The sequence below is a fragment of the Catharus ustulatus genome, chromosome 1 (assembly GCF_009819885.2).
Source record: "Catharus ustulatus isolate bCatUst1 chromosome 1, bCatUst1.pri.v2, whole genome shotgun sequence".
Classification (NCBI taxonomy): domain Eukaryota; kingdom Metazoa; phylum Chordata; class Aves; order Passeriformes; family Turdidae; genus Catharus; species Catharus ustulatus.
Genome location: NC_046221.1, coordinates 155721983 through 155739842, shown reverse-complemented (window position 1 = coordinate 155739842; position 17860 = coordinate 155721983). Strand labels below are relative to the sequence as shown.

Here is a 17860-nt window from a genome sequence, read left to right as displayed (position 1 = left end):
TAAAGTGGTTGCCTAATGGCTTTGCAATTCTGGCTTGCAACACAGTATATTAATTATCAAATTTGTTACTTATACCTTTAATATATTTTATTGTATCATTTATAGACTTCTTGTAAACTTTCTGTGGCTGCCAAACTTATCATAGTGTGCACAGTAGATGAAAACCTTGAAGTATTATTTTGTTCTTGCAAGGTTTGCAGTAGGTGTCAGGTCCAGACTATGCACAGATGCTAAAACACCTCTGAATTTAATTGTGGGTAGTTTGACACCTTTGTAGCACCATAAAGACTAAATATAAATCCCAGGTTAATGAATGAGAAAATCCCTGTGGTGTCATTAAATCTTACCCAGAGTGAACTCAGTCTGCCCGGTGAATAAATGTTTAATGCAGTGCTGTGTCAGGTGGAGCCATCGATTGTGAGAGAAACGCTGTTGGTTTAACGAGGATCCCATCAGCTGAGCTCCTGTTAACAGCCCCTCAGTGCCAGCAGCTGCTTGGTATTGCTCCAGGGCAGGAATCCCAGCAACGACAGTCAGAGGTGCTCACATGGGCACAGAAACATTTTTCCTACATTTTCTTAGGGTTTTGGGATTATTGATAATATCATCAATATTATCATCACCACCATCCAATCTTTCTTGGCATTCAGGATTGCAATGCCATGAGATCCCCTGCAGTGCATTAATCACTTTCTTAATATCAGAAATTAATGTTCCTCACAACACATTCTTTGAAGTCATGAATAACTGTATTTATAGCCACATACATTTTCCCTACAGCTTTAACCAAGGAATAGCTTGGTGAATATTTTTGAGCTGGATATTCACAGATGGTGTGGCAAAACACCTGTGGTATGTTCCATTTGGTACTGGGACTGTGTGGCCAGGTTTTGGTGGTGGGATTGGGGTTGGGGCTACAGGGTTGGCTTCTGTGAGAAGCTGCCAGGAGCTGCCCTCATGTCCAGCATGGGCACCTGGCATCCAGACAGGGCCAACCCACTGCACACCTTTACTTCAGAGTATTCTACAGTCTAAAATAATCCTATATCCTCACCTGTAGTGCTATGAAATTAAAACAAATGCAGCTACAGGATTCACTTTTCAGTAGTTTTAGTTTGCATCTACTAATTTTAGTTTGCATCTACTACTGTTTCTAATAATGCTGCTATTTTTAATTAGTCACTGTGTTCTTGAATTACATGAAAGTAGTTTTCTTACTCTGGTAAATTAGCAGGACTTTAAAAATAGTCCATAGTCATCCCAACATGAAATTAAAACCAAAAAGAAGGGGTGAATTTTTTTTAATCTCTCTCACAAGTAATAAAAGGTGTGCTTTGTATTTGGAAGGTGGTGATGCTGGTGGTGGTGTTTTTGTTCTGTTTTTAATTTCTAAATATTTTACTTTCCTTTAATTATCAAAAGTTACACATTTTCCAGAAATAGCTTTTGCAAAATGAAAAGGAGATTTCTTAATTTAAAATGTCAAAGATCCTTATTTTTAAAAATTTCTTTAATATAGCAAATCAAGATAAAAAAAATAGATTTAATTTTGACAAACTGATTTGAAACAAGACAGAAATAAAAATAAATTGTGGTTGAGAAGTTCCTTACCAGCTCCAAATCTGGACTTGTCCTATCATGAACCACTTAAAAATTCTTCTAGGTGCAAACACACACAGGTGTCCTGGAAGTCTCTTTGATAACTCTTTTTTTCCAAGCAAAGGGTACCAGAGCTTTGATCACAGCTACAAATCACGTAATGGCATGGGAAGGATGTGGAAATACAAGGGCAGTCTGTCCACCATGGACTTTGCTATCAAAGTTTGTCAACAGGAATCAAACAGCAATTTTTATGTGTCCAGTTGTCTGCTTGGATGTTTTTAAGGAACTCTTTGAAGTACAGCAATTCGCAGAGATAGAGTGAATAAATTCTAGTGAGCAGGTGAATTTTAGTTTAGGATTTCCACCACAGAATTATTCTTTTCATTGTCCCAGCTTTGGACTCTGGGCATGCAGCCCAGAAAATCCCATCCCAAACCCTGGTGAATGTTGGCCCACCACAGAAAAGCTCTCATCCAGCTGGTTAAACCTATGTGTCTGCCCAGCATTGCAAACTACAGGATAAGGAAGGAAAAGAGTATTTTTTAAGTACTTGTAACAATAAATTTGCTATTTAAAACATGAGTGTGTCTGTGGGAAAGGGGATTTGAATGTATAAAAGAAAATGAAGTACCACAGGGAAGCAGAGGTGCCATTTTCTGATTAATGGAGTGTGTGCAGAGAGGTAGGGCTCCTCTGAAATCACTTTCTAGCAAGACAGGGGCTGTGAAAGACATTCTGACCAGCAGCTTATTTTTCCACTCTTGTTTTTCAACGCATCTCTGGTTGACCTGGCAGACTCCAGCCTCTTGGCTGTAGATGCTACTGTTCACGACTTGGCTGGACAGTTCTGTCATTCCAGTGCTCCTGTTTTGTCCTGAAAATATTTGAACTGAGGATTGAGCCAGAGGAATGGGCCATAAACAGGTCAGCAGTAGAGCTGCATGTTAAATTTGAATTCATCAACAAACTCAGACTTTTCCTTGGCCTCTCCCAGTTTATCTCATGGTTGTTTCCTGCTATGAAGATGAGGCTGAGTGCTCCCTTGGCACTGTAATGACCTGGAAAACTCAGGACCAAGCTCCCACTGGCAAGCTGTGGTGCATTACCAGTGTGCTTTTCTTCACTGACCCTGGCTTGGTACCAACCTGGCTGCACTAACAAAAGGCCATTCTTTAAACACTGACTTACTCACATTGTAGCTCCCAGTGGAAATAAATTGATCATGAGTTTATCTCCACAGCCCCAGACATTCATGTGTTTCTGAATGATAAGTGATACCCAGGTGAATGGCATCCTTGCAGAGCTGGTGCCACCGGGGGGGAGCTGGGCTCTCCCCAGCCTTTCCCTTCACCCCAAACCCAATTTCACTCCTCTCTCAAGGCTGGGGGTCAGGTGCTGTGTGAAGAGATGGTGGTAGGGACATGACATTTATCAAGGAGAAGGAAATTTCTTACTATAGTAGAATGGATCATAAGCATTTTTAACTCTTAGAATCACAGAATCATAGAATTGGAGTTTTGGTTGGAAAGGACCCTTAAAGATCATCTAGTCCAACAGATTCCCTCTGCCATGGGCAGGGACTTCTTCTGGATCATTTTCTTCAGAGTCCCAACCTGGTCTCCAACACTTTCAGGGATCACCCTTCTGGGAAACCTGTTCCAGTGTTCCACCACTCTCATGGTAAAAAAATCTACCTTTTATCTAGTATAAATCTACCTCCTTTTAGTTTAAAATCATTTTGCCTTATCTTGTCACTACAGGCTCTGCTGAAGAGTCTCTCCCTACCTTTCTTAAGCCCCATTTAGACACTGAGAAACTGCTCCAAGGTTTCCCCAGAGGCTTCTCTTTTCCAGGCTGAACAAACCCAGCTCTCTCAGCCTGTTCTTCACAGGAGAGATCCTTCTCCTCAGATCTGCTCTCAAACTTTTCATCCCCTTGCCTATATTGATACCTGGGGTTGCCCTTGTTGAACCTCATGAAGATGATTTTGGAGCCAGATAATCTTTCACGGCATTTGCAGTCCCATTCAAAGCAAAATTTCCCACTTGGCCTGAAGTCATGAGTACAGAGTGTAGCCCATGAAGAACAGTACAATTAATCCTGGGAATTAACAGTGTGTTTTCTCCAGCCTTTGCAGGAGTGAACTCTTGGAATGCAGGGGAGGAGGATGTGGTGGAGGAAGAAATGTTTTCACCACGGTGGGAGGTGGCAGGGATGGTAGTTCTCTGCACCCAGGCACAAGGGCAGACTTGTGACCTTTTCCAAGCCAGATCCTCCAGCCCTTTCTTCAAACACTGCAAGGGAGTTTTCATTTCCAGACCACTCAGCAACAAGCCTGATAAAGTCTGCCAAGATAAATACTTATTTTGAGGCAACAGAATGAAAATTCCCCACCCAGGTTTCTGTTGATCCCATACACATTTTGCACAAAAAGGCGCTTGCCTGCCCTGACCACCTGTTACTGATGTAGGCAGGGCAGGCTGTGTCACAGTACCAGGGAAATTCCCTGCTGACCTGGCCAGCCCCAGCCTGCTGCCAAACTGCTCACTGATAAGGCACAAGTGAGTAATGATTTTTTTCCAGATCACTGGCATCTAAAATGCTGCACAGGTTATGGGCTATAAACCATCTCCCGTTTTTCTTCTGTTTACTGTGATGGATGAAACACTGCCCAATAGCTGGCTTCACATTCAAGAAACACAGAGGAGCTGCTGCATTCAAATTTTTCTGAAGCTACTTTCTCTCATGGCTTACATGTTCCTGAATGCTTTTGTTTTCCAGGCAGTGTTGATATGATTATTTTGAGTTGCTTGGAGTGAACATTTTAATAAATGTGAGAGGAATATACCAACCACCTTGCCTGATTTCAGTGCTGTGATCCCATTTGACAGTGGCAATCACAGATTTATGCCTCTCAGCATGGTCAGTCGTGGGGCAGAAGAGATCATCTTCTCCCTGATTAAATGGCAGGTGTAACTTGGGTCTGCCTTTCTGTCTGTGAGCACACAGGACAGCAGCAGGCACGCCCTCTCTGTGAGGGTGTAATGATGGAGAGGAGAAAGGAGCCAGTGAGCTCTGAGAGACAAAACACAAGCTGATTTTAATTAGTCATAGAATGGTTTGTGTTGAGGGGGACTTTAGAGATCATCTGGTTCCAAGCCTCCTCTGGTGTGGGCAGGGACACCTTCCACTAGACCAGGCTGCTCAGGACCTTGAACACTTCCAGGGATGAGGAATTACATGGAATCCATAATGTAATTAAGAGATGGGAGAGAGGGAGAGAGGGAGGGAGGGAGGGAGGGAGGGAGGAAGGAAGGAAGGAAGGAAGGAAGGAAGGAAGGAAGGAAGGAAGGAAGGAAGGAAGGAAGGAAGGAAGGAAGGAAGGAAGGAAGGAAGGAAGGGAGGGAGGGGCAGGCAGCACCCTGTCGTGTCCCCGTGAGGATCCACACTCACTCCCTGTGCCCAGCTCTGCCTGGCTCTCCTCTAATTCACATTCTGTCTCACGTAGCAAAAGCTCAGAAGTCTCTGGTGAGGTGTCAGACCAATGAAGAGTTTCTTTGTAGATGTCAGGGGGAGGCAGGCAGGGATGAGCCAGGGTAGGGCAGACAAGCCTGTGGTTTGGGCTGAAGCAGTTCCCTCCATTGTTTCTCTCCAGGCCTAGCACAGACCTGGGACATGGATTTATGAGTGTTTTTCCAGGGACAAGATTTTGTTGCCCTAGAATGACATCTTTCACGGCTGCTCTGGGCCCTTGTGGGTACAGCAAGGCAAGATTTAACCTCCCATCTTCTCCAGGCCAGGGCTTTGAGACCAAGGGTTGCTGAGAGTTACTCACAAGTGTGGACAGGAAAAAAGTCCTCAAATGGCAGTAAGGATGCTTAGGGACATACTGTCGGTGTTGCCAAATTTATAACAATGTAGCTGTCAGTGGCTTAGCTGAGAAACTACTTAATCTGGGTAGGTTTTACAGGGCAGGAATCTGAGCTGTGCTTCTGAAAATGGGCCCGTGCAGTTCTGCTGCTGAGGCCTTTCTAGCACAGCGCATTCCCTTAAAGTCAAAATTGCAGCAAATCCTGAACTTATTCCTTCAAGGGTAGAGTTTCCAGGTGTAAAACACTGTGGGATGTCCAAGGGGTGTGTGATGGCCAAAGCTGCAGCAGGTCACACTGTCCTTTCCCAAATTCCAACGTGTGGATATGTGAGTGTTGAGTCTAAAGGATTTTGGGACCTTTGAGCTGCTCAAGCCCTGCGTGGAGCACTGGCAATGTCTCTGTGCCAGGATGCTGCTGTTCCCTGTTGTCTTTGTGCTCTCTTTCCTGACATGCTGTGTCTGGAAATGCTGGCAGCCTCAGCTAGAGAGTGTGTTTCACACCAGGGTTTTAATGTGAGTTACAGAGCAGCAGCATCTAACAGGAGCTAACAAAGATCTCACCATGGTGCTGGTACAAAGCGCTTCTTTGCTAGGAAAGGAGGCATCAAAAAAGGGCCAAACACCAATGCACTGGGACATTTACGGTGTGAGGGGATGAGTAATAGTATGGAGATTTTTTTTCTCAATGTTTTTTCATTACTATTCATGCATTTTGTCTAAGGCCCATCCATTAAAAGAAATTTTTAAAAATTTAACCGTTATGCTAATGTTGTGTGGCTGACCACAAGATGTTGTGTAATGCCCAAATGCCCTTCCCCTGCACCCCATACCCAAGGCAGCAACATGTCCCAGTCCCACAGGCAGAGCTGGCTCACCTGGGCGAGTTTCCTGCCTGAGGCTGAGGCTGTGCAGGGCCAGCCAGGGAGGGATGCAGGCAGGCTGTCCCCTCTTTGAGTTCTCATTTCAGCCTCCCACCTGCCCTCGTGCCCCCTTTGGGCTGCTGCAGTTGGTGGCTCCTGGTTTGGACCTGGGAGCAGCTGGAGCAGGGCATTATTTAGGTTCCCCTTTCCTTTCTGTGCTCCTTTGTGGGAGATGGGTGCACATTTGCTTTGTGTGCAGATTTGCTTTGTGTGCAGATGAGCTTTTGTCAGAGAGCCTGACAAGTGCGGTGAGAATACATTGCATTTGTATGTGGATTTGTAAAAAAAAATATTTCCTTAAGGTGTTAAGAATTGCTTTATATTAGTGCATTGAACCGATGTGTTTTTATCTTTGTTAATTACCAGATTGGCAAGGGACCAGGGACATTCTTAGATTGTGAGTTTACAATGCAAATAAAATCTACCTTGGAGGAGGAAAAAAATGCTCTTTCTGTTCCTTTTTTCTAAAACGTGAGAAGATAATGACGACAATCACAATTGACTGATCCTGGTATCTTTTACAACGTAAAATGTAGACAGAAGATTAAACTCAGCTCTCACTTTTGACCATTTAATCACCCTGGACCCACTTCTACACTCAGAACAGAGTTTGGAGGAACTTGTCTTTTCTTCTGAACCTGCCTCTCTGGTCTTCCTGGGACATCACCTTTTGCATTTTCCCTGCACTGCACATCACTGGGTATTAGCAGCATAAATAAACCATCCCAGGGTGCACAAAGGTGCCTTACATGGGGACAATGACTTCGGCTGAAAGAGGGGGGAGTGGGAAGGTAGCAGGCAAAATCCAGACCAGAAATAAGACCTTAAGCACCCAATCACTTAAGGTAGCTTAACCTGCTGCTGGCGTGGGCTGAGCTGGGATCTCTGGGCACAGGCACAGCTGCAGGCATGCAGTATTAAGCTCTGCTTATCTCTCAGGGGACTGTAGCTGGGAGAGGCCTGGGCACTAAATCTCCCCACCTTAATTCCCCAGAATTTTTTTCTGGGTGTGAGGCCAAAATAGCCTGTTCACAAACGTCATGCCAGGGATGGTGATAAGGACTGTGACTGGTATCATGATACTTACTTGTAATGACTCAATTTAACTATCACAGGTAGTATCCAGAAGTGAAACATTCCTGACAGCTGGGGCTGGCATCCCTGCATGGTTTCCCACACCAATTCCTGACCTTCCACTTTCCAGCACCTTGGTGAATCCTATGGAAACAATTTTGCAAAGATTTATGCATCTTGTGTGAGCAGAGGGAGGGAGGCAGACACAGGGATAGTCTGAAATGTGGCACAAGATGCTGTGAAGAATAAAAGTAGTGATGTCTGGGTTGGATCTTCCAGGTGTTTTAAGAAAGAAGAAAATAAAAAGTTCCAAATCACACCGAATTTAAAAAAAAAAAATAAAGCTTTTATATTCATTTCAGTCATCCTTTTCCTCAGGCCCTAGAACAAATATATAGTCCCTGGACCCTTTCTGTCAACATATGTGTGTATTATATATATATGTGTGTGTGTGTGTATCTATCTATCTATCTATATATATATATATAATATATGTGCGTGTGTTTGTATATTTATCTATCGTAAGTATCTATAGGAAGCATGAACATTCAGAGGAAACCATAAGTAGTAAGAATTTAAATATAGCGTCCAGTGTTCATATCCACAAGGGAAAAGGGCCTTAGGAACTCTGGTTTATCTCCTTCCCATCACATCCTAAAAAAGATAGTATGATTAGGAATTTGAAGAGATTGTAGCCCATGTATAAACACTGGTTTGGGTTTGGGTTTGAGTTTGGGTTTTTTCCTCCCTGAGTTATAAATATCATTTTAACCTTAGCTGAGTTACAGTAAATAAATAAATAAATCGGGTGAAATGAGTGCTTGTTTTGGAGGCCAGAACTGTTTTATCAACAATACTCCATTTTATAGGCTTTCCCAAGAAAGGCTGGATAATCTCCCTCCCTTCTCTTAAAAATATAACAGAAGAGCAGGAGCTGTGTTTACAAATACTGACTTGGCCCGGCGCTGACAGCAGTGGGGGTTTGACCTGCCAGCATTACAGCTCTTGAATTATCCACTCCATAAATGGAAAATCAATTTGCTTCTGGGATTCAGCTGTTTTCAGGGTTGTTAGAGGCTGTGTTTTTGTTTAGACTCACAACTACATCCAGGCTGGGAAAGCAAATGTGTTGGGGGTGTTCTGCAGCAAAGAGAGCAGCTGGTGTGGATGGGGCTGTGCACTGTTCTCCTGAGCTCCCTTTATGACTCTCCAAGACACAGTGGCAGCATCCCCATCACATCTCTAAGGCTGGAATTCTGAATTTTACCTGGGAATACTTCAGAAGATTTCTGGTTAGTGTAAAAACTTCCCTCTGCAACATTAAAGCGAATGCAGGATGTTTCCCTGATTTGCTGGTGCAAGCAGCCCAAGCAGATGGGGTTAATAAAGCCCTTTGTTATCTAGCCTGACCCACTTGTCAGCCCTTGAGCTCCTATAAATGCATGTGGAGGGGCCAGACTTAAAATAAATCTCGAGGCATTTGGCAAACAGCAGCTAATTGAAGGGCACATGCTGCCCATCACGTGCTGAGGAGGAGAAACCTGGGGCAAAGGTTTAAAACCCAGGTCTGAGGCTCCTGTTTTCAGAAATGGCTTTGTGGGACTCTCTAAATATTTACACACCACCTCTAAAATCCAAGCTGTTTCCAGGGTGCTGTGTCAAACCCCTTGAAAAGCTGTTTGGCCTGGGGCAGCTCCTTGCAGATCCCCAGGAGAGGAGCCAGCAGGAAGGCTGGGGATGCTGCACTTCCCTCCTGTCTGCACAAACAGCACATTTGGGTGATGCAGTGAGGGGGGTCCTGCATCAGTGCCATGCACAGAATGGGTTAAAATGATGAGTTTTCACAGCACCAGTTGCAGTTTTGCTGGCAGTGAATGAGGATTCCCTCGCTGGGCTTTCACTTGTTAATAAATGACACATATTCTGACATGTTTGCTTCTCTTTTTTCCTACCTTTATAATAAACAAAAACAAAACAAACAAAACAAGGAGTGTTATTTAAGAATGGCACTTTTGGGACTTTTTGTAAACATCTGAAGTTTTATAAACGGGTTTTTCTTCCCACAGAACAATGCCTGTCCCACAATGGCATTCCAACAAAACACTGTGGGATGTAGGGATTCATTTATGACTTTTAAAAACTTGTTTAAATCGCTGCTGCCAGGCAGGAAACACCAGGAGGGGAAAGGAGAGCAGCTCTGGATCCCTCTGTACCTCCAAAACAGCTCTGTGCCTCTCTGCCTAGGTTTGGATCAAGCTGCTATCGCCTCCCTTTCCTTGACAGAAAAAAAGACAATTTTCCATGTTAAACAAAGGCCATTTATACTTTGACTTCCCCTGTTTGTCCCAGGACATACGAGCTGTTTTTTCTTGGCTTTCTCTAATCACAAATCCAATCCCAATCCTTAAGAAATTAAGCTGGCTGAGGAAGGAAAGAGAAAAGAACTGATTCATCTTCCTCCCTACCCTGCTCCTCCCTCCTTTGCCAGATGCTTGCTGTTCAGCTGCTCTGGGTTACGAATACTTTGCTGGTATCTTTTGGCTATCAAGGTCAGCCTGAAGGAGGGAGGTGAGTCATTGTCATTCAAATAGCTACAGACTGTGATTCAAATAAGGCCAGAGCAGAGCCAGGAGGTGCATTCAATACAAGGAGACTCAATGTTCACAGGTGATGCTCCCCCCTTTCCAAAATTTCACCCTCACACTCTTCAGTGTGCAAATACCTGAGCAGAGCTTGAAGCCAGGGCTGATGTTTTGAGGGCTCTGACCTGGTCAGAAGTTTTGGGATGGGGAAGGAAAAGCAGAGAAATTAGGTTAAGAAGAATGAAAAAAAAAATCTGACCATTTTTCTTTCTTTTTTTGTCTGCGTGTCTCTAGGTTGCAAACTTCTCTTCATGGCTTAAATGGATATCAGAGCACATCTTTCTGATGGAATGTACAACCCCAGATGATCCCATCCTTCAAGAGCTAAATTCCAACAGAAAGAATACAAGAATGCTTGTTTTAATATATGGCTTGCTCTCTCACAAAACCTGAGTTTTAACTTCTGTGTGCAGAAAGGCAATGGTCTGTCTTCAGTAAACCCTCATCAGGAGAGGTCAGCACAGGACACAGAGAGGTGGAAGGAACTTCGAGGCACTGTGAGGAGGTGAAAGGAAATACCCAGCTTGGCCTTTTTGAACCCTTTTGGGGAAGATGAGACTTCTCCCTTATGGCTGGAAGTAGTGGAGCTGATCTGTTCAGCCTGAGCCTGGGGTGGTAACTGGCAGGCACCTGCTGCAGCCTTTCCTTTTTGCCTTACACTGGACCCTGCGTTGTGGGGGCAGAGCCCAAGGGGCAAAGATGGTTGTGGTGAGGAGGAAGAATGTGAAGATGTTCACCTTCGCCTTTCTGCTCATCACAGTGACGTCATTTCTGCTGAACTACACCCACCAGGTGACCACGACCACCTGGGACCCCAGACACCTCGTTGTGCAGTTTTCAGAGCATGTCCAGAAACTCTTCAAGTACCCCAGGAGACCCTGCAGCTGCCACACGTGCATTTCGGAGCCGGGACATTCCCTCTGGTTCGACCAGAGATTTAACTCAACTATGCAACCCTTCCTGACCTCACAAAATGCCTTGATCCCAGAAGACAGCTACAGATGGTGGCTGGTAAGTGGGGGGTGTGGCTACAGCCCAGACTTTGGTGGTGTCAGGCTTCCAGGGATGCCAAGCACATAGAAGGAGATGTTTTCTGCCCAAAGCATTTCCTGTCTCAGCTGACAAGGCGGGGGTGGAAGGAAGTTGGTGTTTGTGCTGCTGATAACTCAGAGGGGCTTGGAGTGCACATTCACTTGCTCCAAGCTAGAGAAGTCCCTGGCAGAGTTAGGTGGTAGATCCAGAATTTGCAAATGTCAATACTGTCTTTTTTTCTCCCTTCTCTTCCAAAGATCTGGCTTCATAACCCCTCTGTTTCTGTTTCAGATGGGCTTTTTGCCATTCATTAAGGTGGATAATCAAACTAATTGTGAAGTGTGCAATTCCCCCAGGGCTTCCCCTACCATGAAATATGTAAATAACTAGCATGATTAAATAGGAAATTATTAATTCCATGCATATGAGCAGATTCTCTGTTGTGGCTGATAGATCTGGAAAGCTCATGGGCGGCTGTGGGTGGCTTGGAAAGAACAGCTCCAAGTGTATCCTTCAGCAGGGTGGTCCAGCTACCCCTTGAAACCTGATTCAAGCATCATGAAATCGAGTGGATGCCTTGTTCATAAAGCACAGAAGGGAAAAAGATGCATCCTGTTGTTTTGCCTAACAAAAGCCCCTTTTATGTTCCCTTGAAACAAGACATCAGTTGTTTGGTTTACTCATGGCTCTGCTGGCGAGGTGCTAAAGTGCAGGTTCTGCTGCAACAACCCCAGAGAAATAACCGTTTCATTGCACTTGTTTTCCCCCTCTTCCAGAAAAATAGTCCCCTGTGCCTTTCTTTGAACACACAACAGCCTGCTTGGTGTCTTGCAGCAAGCACAACCCTTGTTGTTGAATTCTGGGCTTTCAGGCCATCTCTGGCACCCTGAAGGGGTCTCTCCAACAGACACCCACTATTGCAGTGGGGACATTTGGGTTTTAGAGGGGATGTCAGTGCTCTGGGAATGAGGCTGTATCAGATTTATCACTTCTCATTCCACTGCCTGTTGCATTTAGTGTTGAAAAATAAATGCCACTGAACTCTGCCATCTTTAATTGTTGTGTAAATGATATCATTGTTTATGACGTCCCTCCTTTTTACAATGAGTCTCAAGTATTCCAGGTGCTGAATCTTTTCACCTGCCCTTCGGCCATGATTTTGATTTCCCATTGCTTGTGGTTTTTCTTGCAACTCCCACACAGTTTTCCTTCTGTTCCTTCTGTTTGTTGTCTGGACTTTGCTGGAGCCTTGAGAAGGGATGATGGCAAGCTCAGGTCCTTGCTTTGGCTTGGGGTGGGGTTTCACCAGGAAGCTGAGCTGATCTAACATCTGGCAGTTTTCAGAGGAGTGGGTGTACCCCAGACTGAGCTCAGTAACGAGAGGATGAGGTCACTCATGGACACCATGAGCAAAGCCACTCTGCATTCTGCACTCAGAACTGACTGATTTAAGCATGAGGTTTGAATGCATTCTCTCTTAAAAAAAACAAAAAAAAAAGAAAAAACTTGGGACTCAGTAAGTCTGAATATGTAATGCTCCTTTTTGTAGTGAAAAAAAAAAAATTAAAAGCAGTGCTTCCTCAATTTACAGAATCGGTTGGTTACAGTTGGGTTGAAAATGACCTCTGAGATCATCGAGTCCAACCTGCATCTGAACCCCACCTTGTCAACCAGAGCAGGGTACCAGGTGCTGCATCCAGTCTTTCCTTTCCTTAAACACCTCCAGGGATGGTCACTCCAGCACCTCCCTGGGCAGCCCATTCCAATGTCTCATCACCCTTTCTGCCAAGAAATTCCTTCTAATGTCCAACTTAAACCTCCCCAGCCGTAGTTTTAGGCTGTGTCCTCTCGTCCTGCTGCCAGTTCCCTGGGAGAAGAGACTGAGCCCCACCTGGCCACAACTCTTTCAGGTGGTTGCAGAGAGTGACAAGGTCACTCCTGAGCCTCCTTTTTTCCAAGCTAAACAACCCCAGCTCCCTCAGCCTCAGTCACCTCATAGGACTTGTGCTCCAGACCTTCACCCTCTTTGTTGTTTTCTCTGGACTTGCTCCAGCACCTCAATGTCCTTCTAGAAGTGAGGGGCTCAGAGCTGGACACAGCCCTCGAGGTGTGGCCTCACCAGTGCATTAAGAATTCAGCTCAACCTGAAACAGATTCTTTCAGAGCAGGTTTGTTTCTTTTTCAGTATAATGAAAAAAAACAGACTTTCAGAACAGCCAAAAGTCCCCCCTCCCCCTCCCAAACAAAAGCTGTTCATTAATTTTCAGGGCTGTCTAACTACGTTTTAGTGTTTTCATTTTTTTTTTTTTTATTCAGATCAAGTTCAAAGGGAATATACCACTTCAGAATACAAAATCAAAGTAATTTTTTACCAGATGGTAAAAATAAATCTTCTAAGATTCCTTTTTCAATCTTCAACCAGGATGTGTGAAATATTTTGATGCCCCCCATAACTGCATTATGTATTGTAAGTTTTTACATACTGAAAGTCTTTGCCCTAATGTGTAGTAGATGGAGAAAGTGCCCTGACTCCTCTGAATATGGTTTTGGGTAAATCCCAGGCATGATGTGGCCTTACCTCCTCATTGCAACTGATTCCTTATGTACATGTTGCTTTGGGTAAGCTTTTCCAAGGCAGTGTCATTCCTTCAGTAAGTAATTCCCAGGTGCATCCTGAAGGCAACTCCCTTTTTGCTGCTCATTTTTAGGCTCATCTTCAAAGCAACTCTGAGATTTCGGCCAGTCTTTAAGAAAACATTGCTCATGGCCATGTTTCACTCTTGTGTGCTTTGCCAACCCAGTAATTTGTGACTTTTTTGCCATATTTGTACATAGAAAGGAGGCATGAGGAAACCTGAGATTGCTCAAACTTCTTTTTTGGCAGAGGGAATGACTGTGTGTTCACTCTCAGGAGCTGATTCCAGACAGTGTGGTGGTTTTGTTGAGCTGTAACTGAGGCTCTGAGGTGCACTGGAGCTCTTTATTACAGGGCTGTGACTTCCCTGGCATGGGGACACCTGTGTGATGTCCTGTCCTAAAAGCAGGCAGAGTACTTCCCTGTCCACAAACTCAGTCTGCCCTCCCTCCCCCTTAATCCTGTTGCTGTAAATGTGAATAAGTGCTATTCATCCAAATAGTCTGCAGTATTAGTACCCCTCCAGTACTAGGATAGTGAGGACTGATTTCAGAGATTAATGACCAGAATTGGAGACAAAGGGACATTTGGGACCAAAGAATGGGGTGCTTTCCCTTGCTTACAGCTCTACCCCTGCTGCTTTATGGCTTATTTGGAGAATATATAGTTTGAACACTTTCAGCTTGGTAGGATGTGATCTTTAGAAGGAAAGATTCCTGCTTGCTCTGAATTAAATGGTTTGTGTATACTGGATTTAGTGCTGCCCCTGTGCAGGTGACAGGTCAGTGCCACCATCCCTGCAGTGGCTCGTCTTGCTGCATGGGGCAGGGGCTGCTCCAGAGAAGGTCCCTGAAAATGAGCCTGCCTGTTTGTTTGTTCATGGAAACAAGGGGGATGTTGTCAGGACTGCTCCCTGCTTCTCATTTGCTTAAATATACACAGCTGATTAACTGTCCCTTCATTATTTTAGTCTGTAGCAAATAATGGCCCAAAATCTCCTCCCTGTGTACACCCCTGCAGCTGCTCTGTACTTTTTGTAACTTAAAGTTGAACTGGAGTCCTCTACACTCAGGGAGGATCTGGGCATTAATAACACTTCAGGCTGTGAACATTCTGTTAGAAATTCCTTCCTCCCTCCCTTTTCTCCATCTCACCCTTCCTGTCTCTTGCCTCCTCCCTCTCTTTCTCCTCTGCCTTCCCTCATCTTATGCTTAGGGACTGTGAGAGTGTTTTTGCAGTGTGGCACCTGGTGTTACGTGATACATTCCTTTCTGTTTATATTTTCTTTCCCACCTCCCTGAGCTGGTTCACCTGTAAGTTTTCCATTGTTTCACCATGACACAAATGCTGTGGATGTTCTCAGTAAATTTAGTAACCCATATATAAGGAAGCATGGCAAGAATTACATGCTGTAACAAAGCACGGCATTTATTTATGGTTTTCTTGTTTTGTTCTAAGGGGATGCTTTGTTCTTGGTGGTCAGAAAGTATAAAAATAGATCAGAACCTGCTGTTCTAAACCCAAATGTTGAGGCTGATGGATTCAAGTTGTGATAAGTAAATTTAGGCTCAGTTTCCTGGCAATCTTCTCTGTATCACATTGTTCATGAGCTATCATGTTATAAGAACTTTTACCTCGAGTCTCACGATGTTTGAGGGTTCTGCCTTTTCTTTGAAAGAAAGCTCAGATCTTGGGGCCATGTTATTAGCATATCTAAAAGAAAATATTTGTTTAAACTCATTATGTTTGTAGGAAAAATGTAATATATTACTTTAAAATTGTCTTTCAGCTGGTGAACAAAGGGGCATCCCCACCCCAACACGTGCTGGGGAAGCTGGGGCAGCTGCACTAATTTTTAAAGCAGCAGCAGAGCTGCTTGGCACCTGAGTCATGCATTTTGCATGCTCTCTGAGGAAAATGTGTCCAGATACTTTGATCACCAGAAGCTTCCTTTGAAACTGGGTTGCTGTCTGTGACACTTTGAAAGCAATACAGAGGGCTCAGCATTTTGAAGGCAGTGTGTAGCTACCAGATCACTGCAGAAGGTGGTACCAAATCCCAAATCCAGCCCCAGGCTCTGGTCCCAGTGCCTGCCACATGCTCAGTCCCACCTGCAGTTGAGCTGCTTGGTTGTAAGTGTGACATTTAGACCAGATTTGGACATATGGGAAGAACCTGACCCTGGGCCACCTCTTACCCTCACTGGCAGCCCCCACAAATTCCAGCTGGGCTGGAGCTGCTCCTCCTATGGTGAGGACAGATGGATGTGGAGGTGGTCCAAGCTCACAGGTCTCTCTCAGCACACGGGTCAGAGTCGTGTAGAAGTGACCCACACTAACCATGGAAATCAGAAATTGTACAGCTCAACATTTTTGTGTGTTATTTACAAAATATATATATGCATATATTTATATTTGAGAATGTACATTTTTGACTACATGGATCCTTAAACAAACCCCAAACTCTTCACAGCTCCTCAATTCTTCCCCTTCAACTCTTAGATGCTTAGTAATTGAAGGACATTAAGCATAACAAGAATAAAGCCATATTTTCCAGACCAAAGAGGCATTTTTAAAATTGATGATTTCCTTTTAAACTCTCCTTGAGTCTGTAGAACAGAGATTACCTGGATTTGCCCCACCATACTGTTGCTAAGATTAATCTTGTAGCTGGGAAGTGTTGCACGAGTGTTAATGCCTCCAAACTGCAGCAGTGAGACAATTAGTAGCTGTGGAAAAGAGATTCTCATGGGGCTTTATTCGCTCTTTATCTTTTAAAAACAGTTACAAAAAATTTAGAAAAGCCACAAACCCCAGTATTGCTGCCCAGCTTGCCCCAGGCTGCCTGGCTGTGTGTTGGCAGGGCTGCCTCAGCAGTGCCAGCTGCTGCCAGACCCACAGCTGGACCTGCCTGTCCACCACAAGGGCTCTGCCTTGGTCCATCTTCTATCTGCAGCAATCACAGCAATGATTGCAGGCTAATCTACCTGCTGATAATTTGGGATTTGGAAGTTGTGCTTACTGTGCTGCCAAATTGGCCATGCAGGATGCACACCAGGAGAGCTTTCCTTTGAGGCACTCCTGACTCCTTTGAGGCCCCAAGATAAGAAGGATGTGGATGTCTTGGAGCAAGTCCAGAGGAGGCCAGGAAGATAGCTGGAACACCCTTCTTGTAAAGACAGACTGAGAGAATTGCACTGGAGAAGGCTCTGGGGAAACTTTATTGCTGGCTTTCAATATCCAAAGGGGCTACAAGAAGATGGACAGGGATTTTCACAAGGGTGTGTACTGAAAGGACAGGGGGGATGGCTTTAACCTGGAAGAGGGCAGGTTTAAGATTAGTTATTAGGAAGAAATTCTTTCCTTTGCCCAGAGAAGTGGATGCCCCATCCCTGGTGGTTTTCAAGGCCAGGTTGGATGGGGCTTGGAGCACCCTGGTCTGATGGGACCTGTCCCTGCCCATGGCAGGGGTATTGGAACAAGATGATCTTTAAGGCCTCTTCCACCCCAAACATTCTGTGATTCCATGACTGGACCTGTGTCCTCACCACTCCAAGCCATTAGCTCTGAGCAGCCTTGGCTGAATTCACAGTCTGCCTGTGCAACCCCTTAGCCAAGTTTTGGGTGCTGCTGCTGGGCAGTGCTGTCAGTATGATGGTATTGGGAGCTCAGTGAAGCCTTCTGAGAAGTTTAAAAAAACAGCAAATCCCTTCTCATCCTTAGTGAGGGTGTACACAGTGAAGAGGAGGGAACAACAGGCCCTTCCTTGGAGAGCCATTCATGGGTAAAGAAAGGGAGTGCATGAACTCAGAGTTCTTTTTTCTTGCCTTTTTTGTTTTTCTTGCTTGCTTTTTTTTTTTTTAATAAGAAGATGCAAAACCGGCTAGTTCACTTCTATATGTGAAATGGGGAGTTTCTAAGGCTGGGAGAGGATTTAGGAAACTTGGCAATCTGAGCTCCCAAATATAGTTTTTAACAACCTAAGGTGGAGAGTTGACTCTAAAGTGACGCACAAATATTTTATGGAGGGAAGCTGGACTGTTTAGTGATCCAGTGATAATTTATGTGTGGACACAAGATGGGTT

At 44.6% G+C, this 17860-nt stretch overlaps 1 protein-coding gene across 1 annotated transcript in view; it reads left to right on the top strand.

The window, feature by feature from the left end:
- Nucleotides 1–17860, top strand: part of ST3GAL1 (ST3 beta-galactoside alpha-2,3-sialyltransferase 1) — a 75384-nt gene that overhangs the window by 40785 nt on the left and 16739 nt on the right. Inside the window, exon 2 of the mRNA XM_033065074.1 lies at nt 10344–11120. Coding sequence (XP_032920965.1) covers nt 10809–11120 — 312 coding nt within the window. The 5' untranslated portion in view covers nt 10344–10808. The remainder of the gene's footprint in view (nt 1–10343; nt 11121–17860) is intronic.